General features: G+C 43.2%; 1 protein-coding gene across 2 annotated transcripts; it reads left to right on the forward strand.

The window, feature by feature from the left end:
* The first annotated feature begins 17,206 nt into the window (after window positions 1-17,206).
* On the forward strand, window positions 17,207-26,472 carry LOC114590140 (ankyrin repeat domain-containing protein 40-like). Of its 2 annotated transcripts, XR_003704960.2 has the most exons (6): window positions 17,207-17,644; window positions 21,027-21,175; window positions 22,383-22,871; window positions 24,341-24,516; window positions 24,748-24,871; window positions 26,321-26,424. XR_003704960.2 is itself a non-coding variant. In XM_028716495.2 (5 exons), the coding sequence occupies exons 1-5, from the start codon at window positions 17,520-17,522 to the stop codon at window positions 26,462-26,464; spliced, it is 1,083 nt and encodes a 360-aa protein (XP_028572328.2). In that variant the 5' UTR covers window positions 17,214-17,519; the 3' UTR covers window positions 26,465-26,472. The 2 variants fall into 2 exon arrangements, 1 of the variants encoding a protein (XP_028572328.2); XM_028716495.2 differs by lacking the exon at window positions 24,748-24,871 and having other exon boundaries at window positions 17,214-17,644; window positions 26,321-26,472.
* Window positions 26,473-26,974: the final 502 nt, after the last annotated feature.

The following is a 26,974-nucleotide window of genomic DNA, read 5'->3' on the forward strand; positions in this document are numbered from 1 at the left end:
CGGATGGCTGCCATTAACCAATTTGTGGATAATGTTGCAGTGGGGACAAAACAGCACACCCCCCCCCCCCCCGCTTCTGTGACCCTGGCAGTGGGTTGCTCAGTCTCCTCCAGGAGGGTCTTTGTAGAGGTGTTGCTTGTCTTTGGGCTCAGAGATGCAATGTGCATACTCTGTGGGATCCTGCAGTATACATGTCCTCTCTGCGCTTAAACCAACGCAACATACCGATGGGCATTTCGTTAAGTCCTATTATTATTTTTATTTATTTAAAACATTTTTTATTGCCTTTCTTCAAAAAGACTTCAAGCCGTTAAAACAATTAAACCATCTGAGTCCCTCTATGAAGAGATTTGGAATAAACTGCTAATCAGTGCAACAATTTGCATCACTCATTCTTTCTAATGAATTTTAACATTTTCTGCTTTTTTCTGCTCACCTTCCACAAACTGTAAATTGAATGCATATAGTTGTTGTTGTTGTTGTTGTAACTGTAACCCTCTCACTTTTACAAGTAGACATCAGACAATATTTTAGGTTGCTTTCTTCTTTCAGAAAGATTACAAGCCCAGAAAATGCATGTAGAAAAACATTGTTGTAATCCAAATATTTTATTCATTAGCTTTTGGCACAGATATCTACTACATCCTGTGAAAGCTTAATTTTTTTTTAAAAAAAAAGCAGCTCAGTATGACACATTCCCAGGCAGTACTTAAAATTCTTACAGCTCTGCTAACAACAAAGTCGCATGTATTGGTGTTTCAGTTGACTAAACAAAGATGCTTTATAGCGTAAAACGGTCTCTGAGAGGAGTTGTGGTAGAATGTGACTGGTGAATTATACTGTGGAATTAGAGACAAGTATATCATCATTGCACATACTACAGCAGGGCCCAGTTAACCTGCTGAGATTGAGAAATGGCTATAGAACGAGATCCTGTACAAACAGAGAGATAGAGTTAAGGGAGAACTGAGAAACAGCTGTTCATACTCCATGTGTCTCCAAGAAGAATGTGCTGAGGATTTGGGAGATGAATTCATTTAGCTAAACTTAGGCTACAATCCTCTACTCACTTATGTCAGAGTAAGTCCCCTTGAACTCAGTGGGGCTTACTTCTAAGTAGACAAATATAGGATTGCACTATGAGCTGCCTTTTTTAAATGAGAAGCTTCTGGTCCATATGGTTGTGAAGAAGAATTTAAGACATCTGGGTGGTATATGCTGGAGACTTAGAAATTTAAAGTAAGCTATGTTGCTGTGTCATTCACTAGTCTCACAGTACCCCTATCTCTTTTCTCCTGACCAAATCCACAAATTCTTCTCTACTTATAAGCAAAGTCCTTTCTAAAATAGTTTGAATTCCAACAAAATAGAAAGTGTAATAAAAAAGCGTTGCACATGTTATTATTATTTTTTGTAATGTTCCTACCTTGCAGAATTTGTTCTCAACCCAGAACTCATAGCTATGTTTGCCTACCATGTGTGTGATTGGGCAGCCAGAATAGTTTAGCTTACATTGCACGTATAACCTAACACATTGCCATATGTGATATTAACTGGTTTTATTTGCCCCTTTACGTCACAATATGTCATCCTTCTAAACCTCTTCACTGGCGACTTTGAGTGATTGTCTTATACAGCTGCGAACCACAATTGCTTTCTTTTCTGCCCATCATCTTACCATATGATTGGTTCAGAGATAAAACATTTGCTAATAATGCCCCCAGTCCTTCTGCTGGAGGTAACTTGATCTAAAAGTTCCCTAGCCTTAGGAGGAAAAGGAATCTGCACCTGTTCCTGTTGCTTTGCACCAGAGTGATATATATTCATTACATCATGGATGTCCCTGGCATGAGGACAGAGGCAGGCAAGGTCACGCCCACCCCTTCTTCTCTCAGGGCAAAGCAATGTGTGAATGAATCCCAAACAAATGATATATCAGACTGACTGGCTGGCTGCTGCTGCTGCTGCTGCTGAATGGCAAAGTCTCTGGCTCCTTGGATAATAGTTATGTTTCCCTTAAATAGCTTGGTAGTTTAGTACAGGTTTTCCTTTGTGCAATGCTTAGGCAGCTCCAGCAACTCTGTGGGATGAAGCCCTTAAAAATAAATGCTATAACAATCCCATATTAATTCAGAGTATTCAGAGTACATTATAGGTAAAAGGTAAAGGGACCCCTGACCATTACCATAGGTCCAGTCATGAACGACTCTGGGGTTGTGGCGCTCACCTCGCTTTATTGGCCGAGGGAGCCGGTGTACAGCTTCCAGGTCATGTGGCCAGCATGACTAAGCCGCTTCTGGCGAACCAGAGCAGCGCACGGAAATGCTGTTTACCTTCCCGCCGGAGCGGTACCTATTTATCTACTTGCACTTTGACGTGCTTTCGAACTGCTAGGTTGGCAGGAGCAGAGACCGAGCAATGGGCGCTCACCCTGTCGCGGGGATTCGAACCACCAACCTTCTGATTGGCAAGTCCCGTGTGTCACATTATCGGAAGAATTACAACAATACACTACATTATAGGTAGTGTATTGTTATAATTCTTCCAGGGAGTGCAATATTTTGTCCCTATATTACAGAGAGGGGACTGAGGTTGAGAGACAGGGATTTGCCCAAGGCTGTATAGTTGAGTGCATGGTAGAATTGAGTTTCAGTTCCGGGACTAACCAATTTGTAGTGCAGCCTCTTAATGCTTTTGCTTTGCTTGCTCTGTTTACATGACAAACAGAGATGGAACCAGGCGTTCAGGTGTGGCTTGACGATAGGAGCAACCTAAACAGGTTCCCCCACGGTGTCTATATTTTTAGAGGCTGAAGCACCATGTAGAGTTGAGAGGCACAGTTTAGGGTGGCACCCAGGTTACGGTACCCATCCTAGTTCTAACTTATACTAATTGATCTAAATTGCATTAAATTGTTGTGCTGCTCAGGAAGACTGCTGTGGTACTCATATCCTTCTTTTGGGCCACTGGGAGGACAGATTGTGGAGGCTAGATGGGCCTTTGGTGTGATCCAGCAGGGCTCTTCATATTTTCAAGTACATACTTGTGGCACGATTTGTCACTCTACTTTCCTTGTCGCAACTTTGCTAGCCCCTCTCTCCCTCTTGTTGTGCGACATAACTTTATTAATGATCACGGGGGGCATGCCCCTGGGAAGCAGGTTGAGGGACTTGTGCTTGAACTATTATTTCCTAGCAAACGATACCAGTATGATAACTTCACAGAGTGCTGGGAAGTTATGATTCTATGAAGTTCATATATCTCTGCAATATAATATTTGCAACATGCTGCAGTCTAAAATGGTCTACCTCCATGATAGCTCGCTGTTAGTTCTATTTGCATGTACGTTTTGGTCTCTGAAGATTTATGTTTGGGATAGATGAGGATGTTCACAGGAGGGTGATGGACAGAGGATAAAGGAACCTGTGTGAGAGGCAGGCCAGAGAGGTTTCCTCAGGATGTGAGGCTGAGGGAAAAGGGGGAAGTTCCCAGATGAGAGCTGGGAGGGTTCCCTCTACTGTGTGTTTGAATAAGGATCAAGGTATAATTGTGATAGAGGGATTGGTATTTTAGATAGATAGATAGATAGATAGATAGATAGATAGATAGATAGATAGATAGATGATAGATTAGATAGATATTCCTTCCTTCCTTTTCTATTATTCTTCTCTTTTTTTCTTTTAGATTAGTTTGGTTTTTATTGTATCTTATGTTGAAAACTCTCAATAAAAATTTTATTAAAACAACATGATCTACCTTCTCTGCACTGCTGCTGTTGACTGTTTTGCTAATGTTAAATATATCAAGAGTTATATATCAAGAGATCATATTTAAGATTGACAAAGGTCCTCCCAAGGAGCCTTTTAAAGCAGCTGTTTGGCTCTCCACATCAGAAAACGATGCTTGCTGGCATTGGTTGGTTACTTTTTTAGTGCAAAGCAGAAACCAGCAGCAGATGAACGACCTTGATAACCTGTTATACTAATGGAAAACAAATTGACACCCTGTTTTACTGTTATTGAAAATAAGTGTTAGCCTTAGTATACTTAATTGCATAATTTAATAAAAACACACCAATAGCAGCCTAGCAAGAGAACGGTAGGGACGCGGGTGGAGCTGTGGGGGTTAAACTACAGAGCCTAGGACTTGCCGATCAGAAGGTCAGCGGTTCGAATCCCCGCGACGGGGTGAGGTCCCGTTGCTCGGTCCCTGCTCCTGCAAACCTGGCAGTCCGAAAGCACGTCAAAGTGCAAGTAGATAAATTGGTACCGCTCCGGCGGGAAGGTAAACGGTGTTTCCATGCGCTGCTCTGGTTTGCCAGAAGCGGCTTAGTCATGCTGGCCACCTGACCCAGAAGCTGTACGCCAGCTCCCTCGGCCAATAAAGCGAGATGAGCACAGCAACCCCAGAGTCGTCCGCGACTGGACCTAATGGTCAGGGGTCCCTTTACCTTTAAGAGAACGGTAAAACATCCACTTGGCCGCCTCTTCTGCCATAATGTTGACTATATTGTAAACAATAGTTTTCTGTAACTCAGAAGTTTGCATATCTGTATACAAGCAGATTATACAGATGTTTGTCAAAATTTCTGAATAAAAAAGTATCTATCTTCATATCTCCTACTCCCCGTTTGAAGTGGGTACTGGACCATGCAGGGAGAGTGTCACCAACCCAGCATCTAGGAACACTTTTATTGGTGCCACTGAACAGAGGTGCCAGACTTTGAGCCTTCCATTTTTAAAAAATTGTGTCTCTAGTCCTTCTAGAAAGAAAATTAGGAAGCATAACATCTAGGCAAACTTTTAAGCCATTGGTTGCCAACCCAACACAAACAGAGGGGTGAGTTTAATGCTTATTCCTCCATTTCAGGGGATTGGATTAGACGAACCTTAGGGCCCCTTCCAACTCTATGATTCTTCCAGATCCTGCAGCACAGAGAACTTGCTTGAGTTTGAAAAGGCCACCCACTTCCAACTCCAATTGGTTAGGATGTTAGCTGTTCCCCTCATTTCTAGAGGGAAGGTTTTGCTTGGGCAATCATTGCGGGACAAAGATGGAGGAAAGAGAAGAGTTAGGACAGTTGCTACGCCTTTGGGTTTTTGGAGGATGATGGGAGTGGGAAACTAATTTTGACAGTCTTGTTTATTTAGGTGAATGAGTAGGGTCCCCCCAAAAGAGCTGCGCACAGGGCCCCACAGACCATAAATCTGCCATTGCTCACCTACCTAAGCATTTTCACTCGAATGTAGATACTATAAGGAGAAGTCAGGGTCCTCTGTCAACTTTTTTCTATTTTCAGGGCAGGGGTGGTGTTGTGGGGAAATCTATAATGCCAGAGAACTTATTATAATGTTATGAACTTCCTGAACACACTCACATTGTTTGATGGGAAGCAGTAATATTCTAGTAGGGCCAGACGGTTCCTAGCAATATAATTTATGCTCCGGCAGATTGTCTCTGCTTGCATAGCTTTATCTTTAGAGAACAGACCTTACAAGTAATCACCATTTGTTTTCTCATTGTCTGCTAAAATAACCTGGCAAGGAAGTCCTTGCCAGCTGGACGGTGGTTCATTAATACTAGGCTCATTCTTTCTGAACTGTAAGAGGCAGGTAGACTACAAATTCTAACTACGGGATGTGTGGTTCTGCTGAGCAGTGAATAATTGGTTTCAGTAGTGTAATGGATGCTGTTACATATTTACAGAATGAGAGGGGAAGAAGGCCATGCATTACTTGTGTCAAAGCTAATCCTGTCTAGCTGGGGAGAAATGAGGTAGCTTGGATCAGCATGGGAGCTATCGGCTAGTGCCCTGGTAGGCTTACTTCCTAGCCAAGAGCAAAAAAATAAATAAATGTGACTGCTATCAAATTTTAGTTGCCTATAGCAAAGACCAGGAGCAGTCTGGTTCTTGAGAAGGGGCAGGCGAAACATTCAGACTTGTGTAAAGCATGGAAACCCTAAAACAACATGTGGTGGCCCTGATCTCCTGTGAGGAACTAGACTTGTCCAATATTCTGTGTTCCTTTAATTAATTGACTTTCTAACTTTTGTAGTTGCAGAGGTAAGCTCACCAATGTGTATTCTAAGACCAGAAACCAAATCCTTAATTTTTCAGTCTAATTATTTTAAACTATTTGAAAGGGGACTGACTCAAATTTCATACTAGTGTGTGAATTTCCCCTTTAGCTATAACTTGGCACGTGCTATGTTAATGCACATGATATACAAAATTCCAGTATATCAGTGTATGAAAAATGAATTTGCAAGGCCTGAGATAGCTGATAAAATAAACAAGCATGAACGATATTAAGATTTTCAAGGGTCAGCCACAACACTTTTAAGAATACCAGAAAAACAGCAACAGAAACCCTGCTACTTGCTTGGGCTGGCCACCAAATTCCTGGAAGTCTCCAGAATTCTGTGATGGATTTTGGGATCTGTTTGCCTTAACCCATTGCAGAATTCAATAAGAATTCAATAGCATCTTCCATCTAGATCTGGAATGGTTCTCCATTGAGCCGGACTTTGCTAGGTCTCCTTAGAGACCTGGTGCCTGCAGATTACAGGCACATCTATGCCTGTGGAAGCCTGACTATAGATTTTGCTATCTCTGCCAGCTCCTTAGAGCCATTGGGGTGGGGGTGGCAAAATGCGCTTTATTTGTACTGTGTAGGCTGTGTGAATCACACCCATTACCATTATCCTTGGATATATTTTATTACAAAGGAACATGTTGTCATGAGAAGCTCCACAATTTTAAAAACAATTTTCATCTCATTTCAAGGCTTGCATGTGCGTTCTGTAGAACTCAAATCCTTTAAATTATCTGATGTACATCAAGTGCTTTTTCTTTCTTTCTTGGTAAGAAATGAGGTGCCGATACTTGTGTCTTGATGAAAGTACTGCAGCTGCAAGCACAAAATTACTGCCATGGGCAGAAAAAAAGAGGTAAAAGTATAGTACTCTGTACTAGTGCATACTTCCCCCTCCCTCCCCCCAAAGCACTGTGTAGATTTATTACAATGACATTATCACGACAGTATTTTTTCCTCCGTATGCTAGTGTGTTGGGTGATGCTGGTGCTAGTCATCAAAGACTTGGTTTCCATGTTCCCCATTGTAATTTATTTGGAGAATCTTGGGTATACGAAGGGTTGGACAAAAAACAAAAACAAAAATCACCAAACAGGTTAACAAACAATGGGCGCTTTCACAAAGTCTAATCCTGATGACAAATTACTCTAACAAACATTTCTTGTGCCGCCAATATATATTATGTAAAACCTTGTGACTTTCATTAAGTGTCTATAATGCAGATTAGTCTGTTTGGGTGTTTGGTGCTGACCTCCAGTAAGCTTCTAAGCAGTTATAAGAATTTGCAAGTGACAGGCAGGTAGAGGTGCCGTTTTTCCTAATCCTATCCTATGAACTCCCAATACAGCAATATATATTCATAAACAGTTTGCGTTTCTTTGCTCCATTCATTGGCTTATTTATTTTTTCTTGCTCCCACCCATGACTCTTTTGATCTTACTGTGACTAGGGCAGAGCATGACAAAGGCTGTGACCATAAAGTTACCAAAAGTATATTATTTCACTGGTCTGGCTGGTAAATCCAAATTTTGGCAGGTATCCAGTGTTGCAGCCTAATTCCTAGTCCGTGCAGCAAATGCATTATGATAAAAACTACTGACTTACACAGGCCAATTGATGATGATGATAATAATAATTTATTTATACCTCGCCCATCTGGCTGTGCTTCCCCAGCCACTCTGCGTGGCTTCCAACAAAATATTACAATACAGTAATCCATCAAACTTTAAAAGCTTCCCTAAACAAGGCTGGCTTCAGATGTCTTCTAAAAGTCTGGTAGTTGTTGTTCTCTTTGACATCTGGTGGGAGGGCATTCCACAGGGCGGGTGCCACTACCAAGAAGGCCCTTGGCCTGGTTCCCTGTAACTTGGCTTTTTGCAGTGAGAGAACCACCAGGAGGCCCTCGGCGCTGGACCTCAGTGTCCGGGCAGAATGATGGGGGTGGAGATGCTGCTTCAGGTATACTGGACCGAGGCCGTTTAGGGCTTTAAAGGTCAGCACCAACACTTTGAATTGTGCTCAGAAACGTACTGGGAGCCAATGTAGGTCTTTCAAGACCGGTGTTATGTGGTCTCGGCGGCCGCTCCCACTCACCAGTCTAGCTGCCGCATTCTGGATTAGTTGTAGTTTCCGGGTCACCTTCAAAGGTAGCCCCACATAGAGTGCATTGCAGTAGTCCAAGCGAGAGATAACCAGAGCATGCACCACTCTGGCGAGGCAGTCCACAGACAGATAGGGTCTCAGCCTGCGTACCAGATGGAGCTGGTAAACAGCTGCCCTGGACACAGAATTGGCCTGTGCCTCCATGGACAGCTGTGAGTCCAAAATGGCTCCCAGGCTGCATACCTGGTCCTTCAGGAGCACAGTTGTCTAATTTGGGACCAGGGAGTACCCTATACCAGCCTGCCCCCTGTCCCCCCAAAGCAGTACTTCTGTCTTGTCAGGATTCAACCTTAACATGTTAGCCACCATCCATCCTCCAATCGCCTCCAGACACTCACACAGGACCTTCACCGCCTTCACTGGTTCTGATTTGAAAGAGAGGTAGAGCTGGGTATCATCTGCATACTGATAAACACCCAGCCCAACTCCCCCCCTGATTATCTCTCCCAGCGGCTGCATGTAGATGTTGAAAAGCATGGAGAGAGGACAGAACCCTGAGGCACCCCACAAGTGAGAGCCCAGGGGTCTGAACACTCATCCCCTCCCCCACTTTCTGAACACGGCCCAGGAGGAAGGAGCGGAACCACTGTATAACAGTGCCCCCAGCCCCTCTAGATGGTCCAGAAGGGTGTTATGGTCGATGGTGTCAAAAGCCGCTGAGAGATCCAGCAGAACTAGGAAACAGCTCTCACCTTTGTCCCTAGCCCGCTGGAAATCATTGACCTGTGCGACCAAGTAGTTTCAGTCCCATGATGAGGCCTGAATCCCAACTACATCAGCTTGCATCCCATCTGTCACACTGGTGCATATTTGCTACACAGTTAGTGAACTGTGCTACACAAGGTTTTATTGATCATGGGACAACCACAAGCAGGGCCTGTTTTGGGCCCGGGCTAGTCTTGATCAGGGTAAAGCACTCTGTGTGATCCGTGGTAGAATAAGTGTTTGTCCTCGGCCATATATACATTGACCCAGCCTACACTATTTCTGCAGAGCTAAATGGTCATGCATACAGTGACCACATAAAGCTAGTATTGATGCTTTCCCATCCAGGCTTGCACACACTGCAAGTGCTGTCTCACTCCAAGGGCTCACCCAAGGCCCTGCTGCTTTTCCTCAGAGAAAACCCACTCTTCCTCTGGAGGTTCCTCTGGAGTCGCCTTCCTTGGAGGTTTTTAAGAGGTTGGATGGCCATCTGTCTTGGATGCTTTAGTTGAGATTCCCTCATTGCCCAAGGTGGGACCAAATGACCTTTGGGATCCCTTCCAACGCCACAATTCTGTGATTCTTTACTGCTGAATTAGAACAAATGGCAATTGGGTTTTCCTTGCCTTATTCCTGCTTGGATGAGAGTCACTACTGCTTGATTCAGCTGTTCTGGCAGAAGGAGAACTTACGTTGTGTAGCAATGAAACTGTGCTAGCATAGCATTTGCGAAATGTACCAAAAGTGCAACCCCTCTACCAGTGGGACACCACCAGGGCAAAGAGGATGGAGGTGTTTTCTGGCCTGATAGCACAGTGTTATACTGGCAAAAGAGATAGTGTACGTCAAAGCACTCCTGGGGAGTCCCAGACAACTGCCTGCTCCTGCCACCACAAACGTGTTCCAATGAACCACAGAGTCAATCACAGTATAGCACCTGAAGTAGCTAAGTCCAGATCACATATTAAGACGCATGCCAGTGGCCTATGTCACTTCCCAACATGCCTGCAGAATTGTGAGGGAGCTTGGCGAAAGGGCACTCTTTGTGGAAATTGAGCACAGGCCAAAAACAAAATCAGAAGGGCAGATATTCTTCTCCTCAAATCCTTTCACACACTCTTCTGCAGAACTCTAGACACAAACACCCACCAGCAATCTCAGCTCCTCTCCTGGAAGGGGAGCCCATAGGTCAGACTAGGACTTCTCAACACCTTTTGTTGCTCCCCCAAGGTCTCAGTGCACTCAAAACACTCATAACCACAGAGTGATTCCCTCCTGCTTTCCCTTACAGTATAATAAGGAAACTGATGGCTCAGACTTCAACCGCTTTCCTTTCCTCCACACGTGGCAGCTGCTTGTGTTTCTCACACAGAGGAAGTGGGTGGCGCTTTTACCTCTAGGAGTCTGTGCTGACCACATAGCCCACAAGCCACATAAGCTCCCACCATGCATTATGGGTATGGTGCCTTGGAAGTGTAGCTGGAGAGGACATGAGAGAGTACCTTCTTTGTGACTACACTAACGTTATGGCTCTCTCTTAGCCACTTCTTGGTGGTTTTTCACCCCCCACCCCCAACCTATGAAGATCCGCTTATTTCAACAGGCATTTGGCCTGTGGGGGGTTTATGTCCTGGAATTTATAGTGAAGGCTGAGCTGCTGTTCCTGTCTCCTTTTATAGGCTTCTAGTTTTTGGCTGATTTGTTTTTAATGGTGTATTGCAAGCTGTTTTCGGTGTTTGTTCGCAGACAGAAAAGCAGGATGCACATTTTATTTTAAATGATATCAGGGGGCCTACTAATGGGAGAGTGGGGAAGGGGCTTGGGGCATACAGAACCAAAAAGCACCTAGCCAGCCAAACCCTTTAATTACATAGGCATGACTCTTGTAATTCGTGTAGCTTATGTTATAGGAGAATCATGGCTATGGGGAGGGCATAATAACCCTATATTGCTTGCGTAAGACCTTTCTTTTATTTCTGCTTCCAGCTAATTGTGGGAAAGCAATGCCCTGGCAGCACTAAAGGGATCTAGTGTGGAAGCAATCCATGTCTGTTTTCTTGATTTGGGAGCTGGCCCCTCCTGATCACTTTGCATGCTCGTGCCTCCAATTCCGACATAATCATGTCAACGGGCAGCGATTTGGGATAGTGCATTTGCTATAACAGCAGACACAAGGGACATTTCCTTTCCAATAAGCTTGTTTTTTTAAACAGTAAGGGCTTTGCATCATCACATTTTAGCTGTTATTTTCTTTTCTTGGTGTGCTGTATTGTCAGCCGGTCTTCCTCTTTCTTTAGACTTGGGGTCAAACTGGATGCTCAGTCACATCAATGTTCTCCCTGAGGTTTTCATTGTTGTTGTTGTTTTACCCAAAGCAGCTGCAGTAAGCTGCAATCAGGAGCAAAAGATCATTGGGAGGAGAGCGTGGCTTAACTCTTGCTTGAGATCTCTTTTTTTCCTTGTTAAAATCCCTCCAAACTCTGCCTTTGCCCTTCAAATACAGTGGTACCTCGCAAGACGAATGCCTCGCAAGACAAAAAACTCGCTAGACGAAAGGTTTTTTTGTTTTTTGAGCTGCTTCGCAAGACGATTTTCCCTATGGGCTTGCTTCGCAAGACGGAAACGTCTTGCAAGTTTGTTTCCTTTTTCTTAACACCGTTAATACAGTTGCGACTTGACTTCGAGGAGCAACTCATAGAACGCGGTGTGGTAGCCTTTTTTGAGGTTTTTAAAAACTTTGGTGATTTTTGAAGCTTTTCCAAAACTTTCCCGACACCGTGCTTCGCAAGACGAAAAAAATCGCAAGACGACAAAACTCGCGGAACGAATTAATTTCGTCTTGCGAGGCACCACTGTATGGGTATATCCATATTTTTTCCCCATCAGGGCAAAAAGAAAGCAGATTCTAAGGGGAAAGAGTTAGACATTATTTGCTATGGTGCAATCTTTGAGATTTTTATTTTGTCCTTCCTCCAAGAAGCTCTGGTGAACGTACGTAGTCCTCTCATTATTCTCACAACCAACTTGTGAGATAGTTTAGGAAACTGACTTCATGGCTTACTGGAAAATTGAAACCAGTCCACCTTGGTTAAGTCCAACACTCTAACCACTATTCTACAATGTCCTTCTTATAACCTTCTGGTCACATTGCAGCTTCCCTTGGCTGTTCAGCAAACAACCCTCAAGCACCCACATCACACAGGTGGAGGAAACATCTACGCAACTGGGAATCTGTTACTTATTTTAAAAAATCATTTCCTATACCACCTATCTTTTGAGGTGTTATATAATAATAATGACAATCCCAAATGTTTGAGGTCCAGCAATTTTTTGTTAGTGTAATAGTCGTGCCAGTAAATCTTCATTTTGGTGTGTGACATAGCAGCCGATAATACCTGGAAAGAGCATTTTGAACTGTTGATGACTTTAGCTTAGATTGACGGAGGTTGGCAAATTGAATTCCACATTCAAGGCAGATGCAATGTTTGTTTAGCGCACACATGGATAAATTGCATTTAGAAGAAAGAGCTGTGTAAGGAGCAAATACTTTAGAGAATAAGGCTGAGAGCTTAACTGAATACTGACCAGGGGGGGAAAAGGAGGCGGGAGGGAAGAGGCTCACGAAAAAAGAAACAAACATCTCGTGATACGGCACGCTTACTTGTGGAATGTACTGTGAGTTCTGGTTTTTAAGAATATTGGGTCATTTAGAGGATCAAGGCTCAGGAGTGAGTAGGACAGGAGTGGCAGCCAGCCGCCTGAAGTCAAATAAACACTCCACTAATCCTCTCCCACACTGACTTATGTGAGCGGGAAAATTGTACTGCCTAAGAAAAAAAACTGTAATTAACGGTGCTGAAAGTGAACCTCAAAGGTATTGTGCTCCTTCAGAGAATATGTGTGTTGCTGGGGGCGGGGTCCACACCTGTATATTTTAGTGACTCATTTGATGACAGGTGGGCGAGAAGAGCCTTAGCTGTGCATGTCGAAGGTTCAGTTTCCATCCTCTCCAGGCAGGGCTGGAAATTGATTCCTCTCCGACACCCAGAAGATACGCTGGCGGTCAGTGCAGACAATACTGAGCTCTCTAATGGTCTGGCTCAAGGTAGCCATCGCCACAGAAGAGATCCTGCATCTAGATGTAGGAGGCTTTCATAGATAGCATTCTCTGATAAGAAAGTCATCCGCCAAGGAAAAAGGGAAGTAAGGAGTTCACAGGCAAATGATTTGGGCAAAGGAAAAAAAAATAAAAAATTGGAGAAGTACAGTCAAGGAGATACCCAGAGAAGTGACAATTCTGCCTCCGTCCCCCTGTCAAAATGATACGGCTTGAGTGATGTGAGAGCATGTGTGGCTCAGCGACAAAAAGAGTTCAGACAGCTGTGATTGTAGGCAAGATGCAAGAGGAGCCAGAAAGGGAACATATTATCAGATCAGAATAGTTACTCTGGGAGTAATTGCTGTCTGTTTTTATTTAAAAGCAGCATAAACACAGATGAGAGTTAAAATGAAAAACAGCAACAACACACGAAGGATCACAAGTCTGTGATGAAGGCCCAAAATATGCTGGTGGAGATGGAGAAAGATAGTCTAGTCTAGCACCCCTAGGATTAAAAAACAGCAACAATTTGAGTACTTAAATACTTTAAAATCCCTTAAATAAAAATGGTGAGCACTTTTTACATTCAGGTTTTCAAAATGGATCTGCGAGCAAAATTAGAAATCCTCATCAATATTTTGTTGCTGGACGATATCAGATATATTCAGTTGGCCACATTTTTGCGGGCCTTTCATTTCATTATCGCCAGGTGTTTTCCTGGTACAGAGATGGGTGGCAGGGAAAGTTCTACCTTCTGATTTTTAGTGTCTCAGGTCAAGTTGCAGGTAAGGTCACAGGAGGAGACCTAATGCAACCCTATTCATACACCAACATTTTGACTCCTGGTGAGATATAAATACGATTTTAAAATATAAGGCATTGCAATTTATTTTTAAAATTATATTCAAAACTTGAAAGATACAAACAAGGAAGATGCGACTTTAAGAAAGAATCTCAATAATTCATCATCAACCACTAAAAATACTGCTCTCCTCAAATATTAAAACGGTCTGATATCTTAAAATAATTGAACAGGATTTGAACTAATAAGTTTGCACCATCATATTACAACAGGTCATACAATACATTTATAAACTGCTTAGGAGTGCACCCCCACCCAAAACATTTATGTAAATAACTGTAAAAAAAAAGCAGCTTTTGGTGAAATAGCAAGATGGGTGGTTTGAAATCTTTTTTTATTGTTCTCTTGTGACCTCTAGTGGCTCGAGAGAGAGGGAGACTTGCACATTGCAATCCCTTCATATAGCTTTGGAAAACAAGCATTTTTTTCACACATACCTCACCTAGAATGACAGCATCACTACTCTGTTGTAGTTTCAATTATTTTTATAGCACCGCCACTGTTCGTAGCACATTACAGAGCAATGTTAGCACCACATACGGAACCTTGACCTACAGAGATTGCGTGCACATTGACGGCATCTTGCTATTATTATTCAGTGAAGGCTTATTCTAAAAGTCGCAGTGCTCCTTCCAAAGTGCTGGGAAAGGCTACTTCATCACTGTTTAATCCAGAAAGTATATTATCATTATGTATCTGTATTCTATGTTACCTAAGAAAATGGTTGCAGGGTATCTGCACCCCCTAAGCTAGCCTGGGACTGTTTTTGTTTAGTCCTGGGCCTGGGGTGGTTGTAAGGTCAGGCGGGAGAAAGGATACTTCCCTGCCCTTTCCCTGCTGTTCTAGGTTACATAAATACCTTACCAAAGAGGTAGAAGGTTCGGCTTTGAAGCTGGCCAGTCACAAATCTGAGTACTGTATGTTATTTGCTATATACAGTAGTTGTGTCGTGGTAGTGGGGACTGGCTGGGAAAGAGAAGTTTCCTTTCTTTTTCTTGTAAAATGTTCCCATTTGGAACAGAAATTGCAGGTTTTTTAAAAAGAAAAATCCATGTCACACATCCTCACACAACCCTAATCCCCACTTCCAGGAACTAACTGGAAGGTGTTAGGGGTGTGAACAGGCCATTTTCCTCTCTTCCTCTGTCCCCTCATTTTCCTTTCACTCCCAGCATTCCATGTCTTAACTGCTCTCAGCCAGCCTTCCATTCCTCCCTTTAAACTCTATTTTGTTATAATAATAGTAATAATAATAATAATAATAATAATAATAATAATTCATTATTTATACCCCACCCATCTGGCTGAGCTTCCCCAGCCACTCTGGCCGGCTCCCAATCAAGTGTTAAAAACAGAACAGCGTTAAATATTAAAAACTTCCCTGAACAGGGCTGCCTTCAGATGTCTTTTAAAGATAGGATAGCTGCTTATTTCCTTCACATCTGAAGGGAGGGTGTTCCACAGGGTGGGCACCACTACCGAGAAGGCCCTCTGTCTGGTTACCTGTAACCTCACTTCTCGCAATGAGGGAACCGCCAGAAGGCCCTCGGCGGTGGATCTCAGTGTCCGGGCAGAACGATGGGGGTGGAGATGCTCCTTCAGGTATACAGGACCGAGGCCGTTTAGGGCTTTAAAGGTCAGCACCAACACTTTGAATTGTGCTCGGAAACGTACTGGGAGCCAATGCAGATCTCTCAGAACCGGTGTTATGTGGTCCTGGTGGTCACTCCCAGTCACCAGTCTAGCTGCCGCATTCTGGATTAATTGCAGTTTCCGGGTCACCTTCAAAGGTAGCCCTTGTTTTAAAGACAAACCATACATAACACAAACTAGAAATAAATATGGCATTGTTCTCGTTCTCTGTGTGTGAGCAGAGAAAAGATTCAACTGTTATTCACAAATGAGAACAGAAGGAAAAACCCCACTTCTGTTCCCCACTGCAGCCCAATTGGCCTTAACCGCTTTTGCCTATAGCCTAAACTGATAGGCTCACACAATTTGACAAACTTCTGATTCCTTTAGAACTTTTTGTTTGACCCCAGGTTGGAGAGCTGGCCATAGAAAACAGTGGAGAAATCCAGGATTTAACATAGCTGTAATTTAGCAGCAACATTCATCTCATCCCCTTCCATTCCATTTCCTGCCAATGGCAAATTAACTAAAACAATTGAATAATGCAGTTTCTGACCGCCTCTGGGTTTTGTTTTGTTTTTTGCTGCTCACATTTTCCAAAACATTCAACCATTTTTGTTTCGTCGTTTGAAGTGGAAAAACCTTCACAATTGTCTTCTACACCCTCGTGTTTGTTTGGTCGCTGGACTTTTATATGTCTGTTATTTTATATTGTTGTACAGTATATTATGGAATGTTTTCCGACTCACTGAAGTTAATGAGTGTCCTTTTTTCCAGAGATTCACTGACGTCTTCATATTATTGTCCAAACCTGCAATCCCTGTGCAAACGTACTCCCATCAGACAGTGAGACTTGCTTCCACGTAAACATGTATTAGGGGTTGAAATGCACTGCTACAATTTGTACAATTGTTTTCCTTAGGGATGCAGTCTTAAGCATATACAGTTGGATATAAATCGGATTTAAATCAGTGGTCTGTTTAAGATTCCTGCATTGCAGGGGGTTGGACTAGATATAACCCTTGTGGGGGGTGTCCCTTCCAACTCCACAATTCTACGATTCTTAAGTGTGGCAAGGCTCACGGAATCATGGTCCAAATCGTGGCCCCAGGTTTCTCTTCCAAGTGTGTAAATAAGGAGGCAGGTCACTGGCATGTGACACGTTCATCTCCTGCTTTCAGCAAGTGGTTTGTGAGGAATTGTTTTCCTTAGAAATGCTTTTTTACCCACTCATTGCCCTTTAAAAAACAAGTTTATGTAAATTGTGTTACTTTTATTGTTGTTAGCCGCTCTGAGCCCGGCTTCGGCTGGGGAGGGCGGGATATAAATAAAATTTTATTATATTATTATTATAACAACAACAACAAAACCCAGGATAATTAAAATCAGTTGGCTATGGCAAGGTTCTGCACAAGCCTTCAGAAACAACCTTAGAAAGCCACTTCAAGAGGAGCTCCTGCACATTGTTCAAACCCCTGTGTTGCAATTTGTTGCTGCTGTTAGAAGCATTTGGGCTCTGGCCGCGGCTGAGGCTCCTCATGGTACACATCATCTCTCAGAATTCCTTCGTTGCCAAGGGAACGGGGCTCAGCATCACTAATCCGAGCGCGTTCTAAGAGGCGGCTGCCCTCCCTGCTCGCTCCTGAATCCCTCGCCTGCGGGTGCGATGCGGACAGGCCCCCTGACACCTTCGGAGGGATTTCTCCCCGCTCTTTCCCCAGCCCACCTTTCGACCGGCCCAGCTCTGCCTGGGCACGTAGGAACCAGAGGCTTCTGCCTGGTGTGTCACTGAGAATAGAGTCCCGCAGACGAGAGGGAGCTGGGCAAGGAGGAGCTGCTCTAGCGGCGGCAGCAGCAGCAGCAGCAGGAATTCCCGCTCCCGGAGCGAGAGATCCCTGCAAGGGTGTGCAAGGGGCACTTCTGGGTCAGCCCCCCAGGAAGGGGAAGGGGGGGCAGAGAGAGGATGAGCAGCCACCTGGAGCTGGAGGAGAGGCTCAGGGAAGCTGCTGCGCTAGGCGACCTAGAGGAGGTGCAGACGCTGCTCGATCAGGGGGTGGAGGTGAATGCCCAGAATGAGATCAATGGCTGGTAAGACGCCTCTGCTTTTCTCTCCTCCCCCAGCCCCTCCGCGCTGTGCTCCTCATTCCCGCGGTTAGCAGTAGGGCAGCAGTCATCGTCGCTAATACACTTCCTTCCACCCCTTTCGAGGCTATATATGGTGAGACAACCGCCAGCAACACGTTACACGCAAATGCAACTTCAGCGAATGTGTACCCTCTGTGCCCGTGTCCAAGAGCATCTCCCCCCCCCCCCTGTGTGTTCCCGTGGCCCCACTCCCTCTGGCCCTGAAATGCGTGTTTACTGGGAGTTCATCTTAAAGGCAAGTTACAGAAACGCTCCCCACGGGGGTGGACAAAATCTCACCAGCATCTGACAAGAATAGATGGGTCAGATGTCAGTGCTTCATCCTGATTAGTGGGCTGCCTGGTTATGAAATTCTAAGCAGAAATTCCTTTCAGGCTTTGGTTCTAGAGACTCCTGGAAAAATAGAGCCAGTATGAACAAATCACACATTTGCCAGTCATCAGTCACAAACCTTTCCTAATAACATCCAGGTGTGTGTGTGTGTGTGTGTTCGTTCCTGTTCAAAAGGCTTTAGCCCTACAAGGCAGGTCAGGATCACTATTTTCTCATAATTACAGACATTTGATAATATTTATTATTTATAGGGAACCTATGACTAAGTGCTGCTCAAAATGAGATAAATGTTGGTGGGGCTGAGATTTGGAGACTCCCGAGCTCTCACGCTGAGAGCCAGCCTTCAATTTACTCAGGAGAACTGTGATGAATCTTCCAGCACATTGATTTTCACTTCTAGGATGAGCCATTGTGATTGCGAGGGAGGAGTTAATTTGATCAGAGCAGCCGTGCTAGTCCCCTGAGGGACAAGGGGTTTATTAGCTTGGGGAATTGGTGTGAGGGGAGAGGTTCAAGTAAAACTCTTGCCCAGTGCCACTGTTCTGATCCAGACACACACGCACTTGAATTATTAGTCGAAAATCCCCTGCATAACATGTAGTTGTGCAGTTTGGCTCTTAGCCATTGTGTTATTCAGGTCACAGAGAACAGAAAGCAGATGACAAAATCCCGTGTTCTCCCCAAAGGATCAAGCACAGCTTCTATTATTTTCTAATGCAAAATTCTTGTATGGGAGAATTCTTACAGGCTTTGAGCAAATGGGAACCCCTGTTGTATAGGAATGAGTCTGTGGACGCCCTTGTAGGGAGAGTGCCTGTACTGTTCCCATGAAAACTCACCAAATCCGAACACATGACAGATGTTCTCAGAAAACCTTGCACATGAAGCAGCTTTACGCAAGAGGCAGAGCACTGGGCTATACAGCCCCAGTATGTCTAATGTGTGGTTCTCCAGATGTTGTTGGACTACAGCTCCTGCTGTCCCTGCCTTTTGGCCCTGCTGGCTGGGATTGATGAGAGTTACAGCCCAACAATATACAAAGAGCTACCGTTGGATCTAGTCCAATATTGTCGAGAGAGCCACTGCCAGTTGGAGTAGAGTCTTAGACACCTCTGCCTAAGCAAAGAATTGAACAGAACAGACACAGTACATAGTTAAACATAGAAGAATTTGCTGCCGCAGGATGTAGTGATGATTGCCAACTTGGATGACTTCAAAAGGGGGTGAGACAAATTAATGGAGGATAAAGCTATCAGATACTAGTCATGATGGCTCTGTACTGTCTCCAGTACTGAAGGCAGTATGAACGCCGTTGCTGGGGAACACAAATGGGCAAAGTGCTGTTATGCTCATGTGGGCTTCTCATAGGTTTCTGTCTGGCCAGTCTGGGAACACGATCTCTGACTAGGTGGGCTTTTGGTCTGATTCAACAGGGCTCTTCTGTTCCTATGAATTTGAGACTTTCTGCACGCAAAGTATACCATTTACCCCTGAGCTACAGTTCCTCTCCTATTAAATCACATCCAGTGAGCACCAGGATTTATGTGACGTGTGTCTTCATGATTACCTCTATATGATTGTGTGAGTGCAAGCAGAGGAGGCTCAAAAGTGTGGGGTTTCAGATTTTTCAGACTGTGTGATTGAAGGCAGTAGCTTTTTACAGTAATTTGGTCATTGAAGTAGTTTGCATGCCTTTCTTTGCTCTCTGAATCCTATACTGTTGCCATGAGTGGGTCTTAAAATTGCATTAAAATTGCAATTGGGTCCTTCAGTGCACTCATATTCAGGGCTTGTGGTCTGGCAACATATTAGTCTTATAATTATGACCGTCACTGCAATATTAGAATTGTGAATATGGCTTAGAAAATGCCCTTCCGATGCAGTTAATTGGTGCTGTATAATTCATTTGCTTTGTAAGTTTAGTAAGATCACTGTCACGTTGGCAGGCAGCAGTCTTCCTGCCCCCTCCCTCCCAATGTTCAGCTCAGGACTGGAGATTGTACTGCTGCAGTAACACCCAGGCATGAGATGGTAGCATATAGTACATATGGCTAATATTTGTTCCGCTACAAAGGGAGAGAATGTGTTTGTGATATTTAGCAGAGCCCGATAGGGGCAGAGTGCGGGGTGTGTTCCTCTTCTGGCTTCCCAACATGGTGATCACTACCAGTAACCGAGAATGAAGGGGCAAAGTGTTGGGAGGGTTGCATTGGCTCCACTGCTGCGCCTGCACAATGCCATCCACTCCACTGGCTGCTACTGCCTTTAGGCATGTAGCCATCTTCTTGGCTGCAATACTCTTGTGCCTGCTTTATTGTTTGCAAAGGGTCATGCAAAATTGACCCAGTTTGAGAGATATTGGGGTTGAATTTGATACTGAAAACAGACAATACTTCTGGGCCTTGGGATTTTGAGCGAGTGCCATGGGTGCAAACCCTTCTGGTTGCTTTTCCTGTGATGTGCAAATGAAACCAATGAAACAAAAGAAGTATGCATGTGCATCAAGGACAACTGTACCTTTATGAGCATCAGTTAGCTTAAACATTAACTGTCATTTAGCTTAAACATTATTCTTTCCCTCTCCAGCTTATAGTGTTGAATGCTAGCTCAATAAGCAAGCTTTGACTGCACAGTCAAATTGGGCCTGTTGATTTACAGCAGAAAATAAACCTCAGCCTGGTCACAAAGCTTTCATTCTTGCATAGTAGTAACATATTAGATTGGATTCAGACTAGGTTTTAGTTGAACTTAGGTCCCATTGTAATCAATGGAAGAAATTGGTCATGACTTGAATTATATTGAGGTCAGTGGAAAATAAGTACAACTAACTTTGTCTGGATCAATAGACAAGGTTTCATCTCTGACAAATTTGAGCATTTTTTTTAACAGCTCTGATGGTACACATCATGCAGACATTTAATGACACAAAACAGTGACTTTCAGAATAATAACTTTACAAATGCTTGCTAACAAATATGTTTAACTTTTACAGGACATGTTTGCACTGGGCTTGCAAGCGGAATCATACCCAAGTGGTTTCTTACCTGCTGGATTCTCGAGCTGATAAGGAGATTTTCACAGTTAATGGAGAGCTGGCAGCACATTTGACTTCAAAGAAAGAAATCAGAAAGCTTCTGGGAGGTATACTCGACATACTGAATTTGTCTTTCCAAAAATATACTATGAACTAATGTAATGTATTAGATGCACTGCATTTTTCAGACAAGTTATCTGCCATCTCTGATCTTTTCATCAGTCCCTGATAAGCTCCCAAGGAAGACAAGACTTCCTAGGAACACAGTGTGAGAACCGCTGCTATAGTTACAGACAGAATATTGTGTGAGGCTGTTTGTGGGCTAGAGAAACTGAGGCTGCAGTTTTAATTTTATTTGTTTTAAGCTTTTATAGGCCGTTTTCCTTTGAGGCTTAAAGATGTTAGCAACAATTTTAATGTCACAGAAATTAAAACAGCTTTAAATGTAAAACAGAACTAGTCACATCAGCTAAAAGTCAGGGAACAAAACAAGTTTTTCATCCTCTGGGAAATCCCAGCAACAACAAAGACTTGCTCTGTACCTTAGGCAGGGCATCCCAAAGCCTGAGAGCTATGGCAGTGAAAGTTTTGCTCCTTACTGCTTGTCTCATCTAAAACAAAGGTAGAATTATGACCAGAGTTTACTGACCTGACTGTAATTGAGGAGCTGGCTGATATAGGAGTTTGGAGTAACCCCCTTGTCCTTTTTTGGACTTCTTTCTGAGTAACTGTACATAGGATCAGAATAATTTTAAAATAAATTGTTTTGCACAAGCTGTTCAATTAAATGAGAGCTGTTGTGCCAGTCAGTTTCTGTAATACTTAGATTCCATTCCTTTGGTCATGGTGGCTTCTAGGAATTTGGACAGATGGTCAAGCAGAGTACACTGGGAACCTAAAAATGTTCCTTCTCCAATTCACTCCAGAAAAGTATAGCCTCCCAGAACATCAAATTAAATCTGGGTTACAGATTAAAGAGTGTTTCTTCAGCAATGCAGCTTTGGCCTGTATGTGTGTGCACACATCTTTTCACTTACCAATTCCAATAAGTAAATAAAATTTCTGCAGAATGTTTCTTCCATGAACCAAAGATTTGCTAATCCAACTCTCTGGATTGATTCTATATTTTTTTTGCCATACTTAATTCTACTCTGAAATAAGTTTGCTTTCTTTTAGCTAAAAACTAGCCGTTTATGATTTTAAATATATGTATTTGGCAGATGTTCTGGGTGGCATTAGAATTCTGCTTGCCATTATTTAAAATGGTTTAATTAAAAGATTCTATTTTTCCTTCCCACCCCGCCCCCGTTGAAGTGGAAGAATGTAACAATCAAGAAGTGAATGACTTAAAGCTGCCAAACGCTGGAGACTCTCCGACAAACCCGTCATTCCCTTGCGTTGACTATCAAGAAAAGGACAATGCCCCTCATCTCTTAGCACCACCTGAGGACAACAGCACTGCCGTCTCTTATTTATCTGAGAGTGAACCTAGCCCTTGTTTATCAGCCACTCAGCTTGAAAATACTTGCACACCCATTTCCTTGCACGCTGAAACTGAACTTTCTGAAGACCTGCACGAAGGGGAGCTTCCTTCTCCCATCAGCTCAGGAGTATCAGAATGCACAATGCCTCGAGTCCAGAGCTGCCCTGTTTATCCCTCATCTACATCTCACAACAGAGCTCTCTTGACCTCAACTGTACCTAGACAACATGTACCTCAGCAAGCAAATGGCTGCTGTATGGGCACTGCACCACCCTTACAGCCGCTGCTGCTCACAGGAACTTTTTCATATAATATGCAAGGTACTGAAGAGTATTTTTCCATTGTAGTGCTTTTACTGCGTGGCTGGAGACAGTGCATGTGTCTCCAGTAGACAGTAACTGCCTTTAGTGCTTCATAACTGCTTTAAGAACCTTTTCTTCTTTTTCTTTCCTTAAAGAGAGTTGGTACAGCTTTGTCAAGATAGGACATTTTCTCTTAATTCCGCATGACCGGGATCAGTTTTGTGTCGTCATGCTTCTGTGTAATATGATCATAGGTTGTCACAGATCAGCGTTCACAGGGGAAATGAACTTTTGAGGAAGTAGTTGTTGTATCTCTGTTATTTGGAAATCTTCCTGGAATAATAGCAGAATTGTTGGAGTGCAATGGGTTGAAGGAAACGGTGACATTGCAATGAAGGAAATGGGCAGCTCTTCCAAACTAGACAACTCCTACTGAAAAACATGTGCCCAGACTTCAGATTGGTGTGCAGGTGTCAAGAATGAGACTTGCACTGGCTTAATTGTTGGAATGTAACATTTCAAAGCAGTACGTTAATCTGCTTTTGACGGTTAACTCTAGCACATATAAAATTAGGATTGAGGCATTATTTATGTTTCATTTGTGCCCTGCTCTTCTTCTGAGCCCAGAGCAACTTACACGTGGAGCCTAGGCAGTCTTCCACCTACTTAGCTTCAACCATAAAACTAAATCACGCCTATCTTCTATTCATGAAAAAGCTGGTCAGCTTTAACATTTAATTGCTTAAGTGTAGAGAATCATTAACTTCAGGGCTTCATTAAATCTGCAGATTCAGATTTTTTTTTAAAGCACACTTGGCACTAATTAGATGCTGGAAATATCAGTGTGAAGACCCAGCAGCCACTACTAAGCAAGAGAATGAGATGGGTAAGACAAGGTGGACAGCTGAAGAGCTCATCTCTTTGTGGCAGTGGCCTGTGAATCACTTTTCCATCTTTAGTCCCTTAATAGCTTTATACAGCTGTCACAGCCCTCCAGCCCACTTGCTTCTTCATTGTACTCTACACTTACTGATCTTGAGTAATTTTAGTGGACTGGGGCTGTTTGTCTGCAGTGCATGTGTGCATACTGTAGACGTCTTTGCTACAGTTGCCTGTAGCAACATTGCCATAGCTTGTTGTTCTTCGTGTTTGTTCTCTTCTCAACCTTAAACTTCTCAACTTTATTATTCAGTCATTACTTATGCATGTATCTGAGAATCTGTGACCACACAACACAGCAGAGTTCATGACAGAGCCCCACTAATTTACCATGGGAGTTTGCTGCTACTGACTTACACTGGATTCTCTTGAGTCTGTGCAAACAAAGAGCAAATACAAATGATAAAGGCTGTGGTCTAGTAAACATCTGTTAACATTTGTAGGGTATATTTCCAAGGATATATATTTGGGTTTGTGGCTGTCATTTCCATTTCTCTGCATTTTGGCGATGATTTAACTTCAAAATACTCTTTCCTCTCCACATATAGAACTGGTACTTAAAGTAAGAGTTCAGAACCCTAAAGAGAATGACTTCATTGAAATTGAACTGGACAGACAAGAACTGACTTACCAAGATTTGCTCAGAGTGAGTTGCCATGAATTGGGCATTAATCCTGAACAAGTGGAAAAGGTTAGAAAGCTACCGAATACACTGATAAGAAAGGTAAGGACCATCATTTTCCTTCAAGTATTCCTATGTTGACACTCTTACCAGTGATGTTAGAATAAATCTCTGTCCAAAACAGAACATAGGCAATTTTAAAAGTAGCCTGAGATAATGCTTTGTACAGGCAGCTATCTGCTAGTTTCTTCTGGTAATTTTAGGCAGCAGGCAGTCTCTAGCATAGGTGTTCTTTGACCCTTAGTGACTAAATTTGCCTCTTCTCCTTCCCAGTTCTTCAGCCTTAGGGCAAAGTAGCTGCTAAGCAGAGATAAGCAACTGGTGGAGAAAGGCAGCCGGTGGCTCCTGCAATCCTGTGGGTGTAGCTGAACCTCTCTCCAAGTCTCTCTGCCTTTGGGTATGGAGCCTTCAGAATTTTTAAAATACAGAGCCAGCCTGCTCTCAAGCAGTGAACACAATGCAGAGTTTGGCTCTAATAACATATGCAATTTACAGAACCTTAATGCAGTTTCTTGCTGGACTGTATGTACCACTTAAAAGCGGAGGTGGGAGAATCTTTGTTTCTTGGTTGTACAATGTGTTGCACATAAAAACTAGCATAAACAAGATAAAGTATAATACGTGCAGCATGTCTTTTAAATGGTCAAAGCACTTAGCATATTCAGTCATTTATCCAGTGGCTGAGTACCCCAATATGGAGTTTTAGGGGACTACTTGAAGAATAATGGGTGCTTCTTTTTAATTAGGGCTGTGCACACCTCCCCCTCATCTGATCCGGCGCTAGATCAGCCGCAGGTTGTTCTGGGGCTGACCTGATTCAGAACCAGGCCCTAGATTATGGAGCCAGCCCCAATGTTTAATTAGGGTTCTAAGAAGATGCTGTCTTCAGTCCTGCTGGGTGCTGCTTTGCCAGCACATTCTCAGTGCTGGTGTAGTTGACCCTGCAGAGGCTTCTACTCTGCCTTTTGTGCAACAGAACTTCCTCTTTTCTCACCATGCTCCTGAAAATCTGCTCTGGAGGGTTAGGGGAACCCGCAGAGCAGGTTTTGGGGTGCATGGGGGAAGAGAGGGGTAGTTTCATTGTGCAAGTAGAATCCCTGTGCCAATGGGACAACTTTGTTGGATACAGCCAAACATTTTTAGATTTACAAGGGGTTGTATCCAGAATGTCTCTTTTATGTAACACTACTCCTGCTGAAGTAGTGCTGTTTGCTGGTTTCCAGTTTCTGATCCCTATCCTGCTTTGCCCTTTACACTGCTTGTTGGAGTTCCCAACTTTCCATAGAAACATAGTTGGAAGGTACCCCAAGGATCATCTAATGATTCTAATCCAACCTCCTGCAATGCAGGAATACACAGCTGTCCCATAGGGTGTTATCAGCACCGTGCTCTAACCAACTGAGCTACACAGAGTGATAAGACACTTTACAGTGGGCTGTAGAGGAACCAGCAAGATTTGACTCCCTCCACCTTCCTCAAGCACATTCAGAAAAATGCTAGATCCAAGCAAAGATGTTTATATCAGATCAAAGCTGGTATATCTTCCCACATATGGTAATGACTAAGTGGTCATGCTGTGGCTATTACTCTAGCAACCCACCATACTAATGCAGTTCTGTTAATGAAGTGAGTTAGCATTAGAAATGTAGATTTGTTGGGAGTGACTTCCTACTCAACAACTTGGTGCAAGCAATATTATTTCATAATGGAGACACTCAAAAGTAGTTCTTTACATGTATTTGATCTGGTTCTCTCAATCTGGTTATCTATCATCCTGCTTTGTTAAACTGATTTTATAAAGTTACTGCAACTCATCAGTTAATGACATTTGTGTCTTTCATTCAAGGATAAAGATGTTGCCAGGCTTCAGGATTTTCAAGAGCTAGAGCTGGTTTTGGTGAAAAGCATCAGTTCTCCTTTCAGAAATGCTTCAGCAACACTAATGGAAAGACCCTGCTATAACACTAAAGCGGCAAAGTTGACATACTGAAGTTTAAGACTTCTTATTCTCATTAAAATTAAAGCAAGATGTGTTTACTATTCAACATTTTTATATGCAGCATTTTTCTTAACTTTGGTTAATATTTCTTGAGTGGTGCTATCTCAAAGATGGCTCTTGGATTGCTCAAGCACTTCAGCAGTCTCATGTGTAGCCTATACAATGAACAAGCACAAGTGGAAAACTGTTTTGTGGGGGAAACTAATCACAATTGTTCCCTCAGTCAACTGGTGTCTGGCACCTAATGATATGCATTGAGTTAATATATTTTATACATTGTTGTCAGGCCAACATTGCCACAGAAAAACTAGTGTTGTCGTAGTCTCTGGTCCTTTTTTTTTTTTAATATATAAAAAGTACTGCTAGGTACCTTCTCTGTGTAACAGTAAGACAGACAAATGAACTGAGGAACAAGGAAAAGTTCTGTTTTCTTGTCCTGTGCTCTTTGTAATATAATGCTGTAAAAACGGAATTGTTTTGAGAAGATAAACAATGGAGAAA

Source organism: Podarcis muralis, chromosome 2 (genome assembly GCF_964188315.1).
Source record: "Podarcis muralis chromosome 2, rPodMur119.hap1.1, whole genome shotgun sequence".
NCBI classification, from domain to species: Eukaryota; Metazoa; Chordata; class Lepidosauria; order Squamata; family Lacertidae; genus Podarcis; species Podarcis muralis.

Excerpts from the sequence above, each read along its gene's own strand:
- LOC114590140 (XM_028716495.2), top strand. The coding sequence starts at position 17,520 with ATGAGCAGCCACCTGGAGCTGGAGGAGAGGCTCAGGGAAGCTGCTGCG. Across the intron at positions 17,645-21,026 it reads CAGAATGAGATCAATGGCTG|GACATGTTTGCACTGGGCTT; the intron begins GTAAGACGCCTC and ends TAACTTTTACAG. Across the intron at positions 24,517-26,320 it reads CGAATACACTGATAAGAAAG|GATAAAGATGTTGCCAGGCT; the intron begins GTAAGGACCATC and ends CTTTCATTCAAG.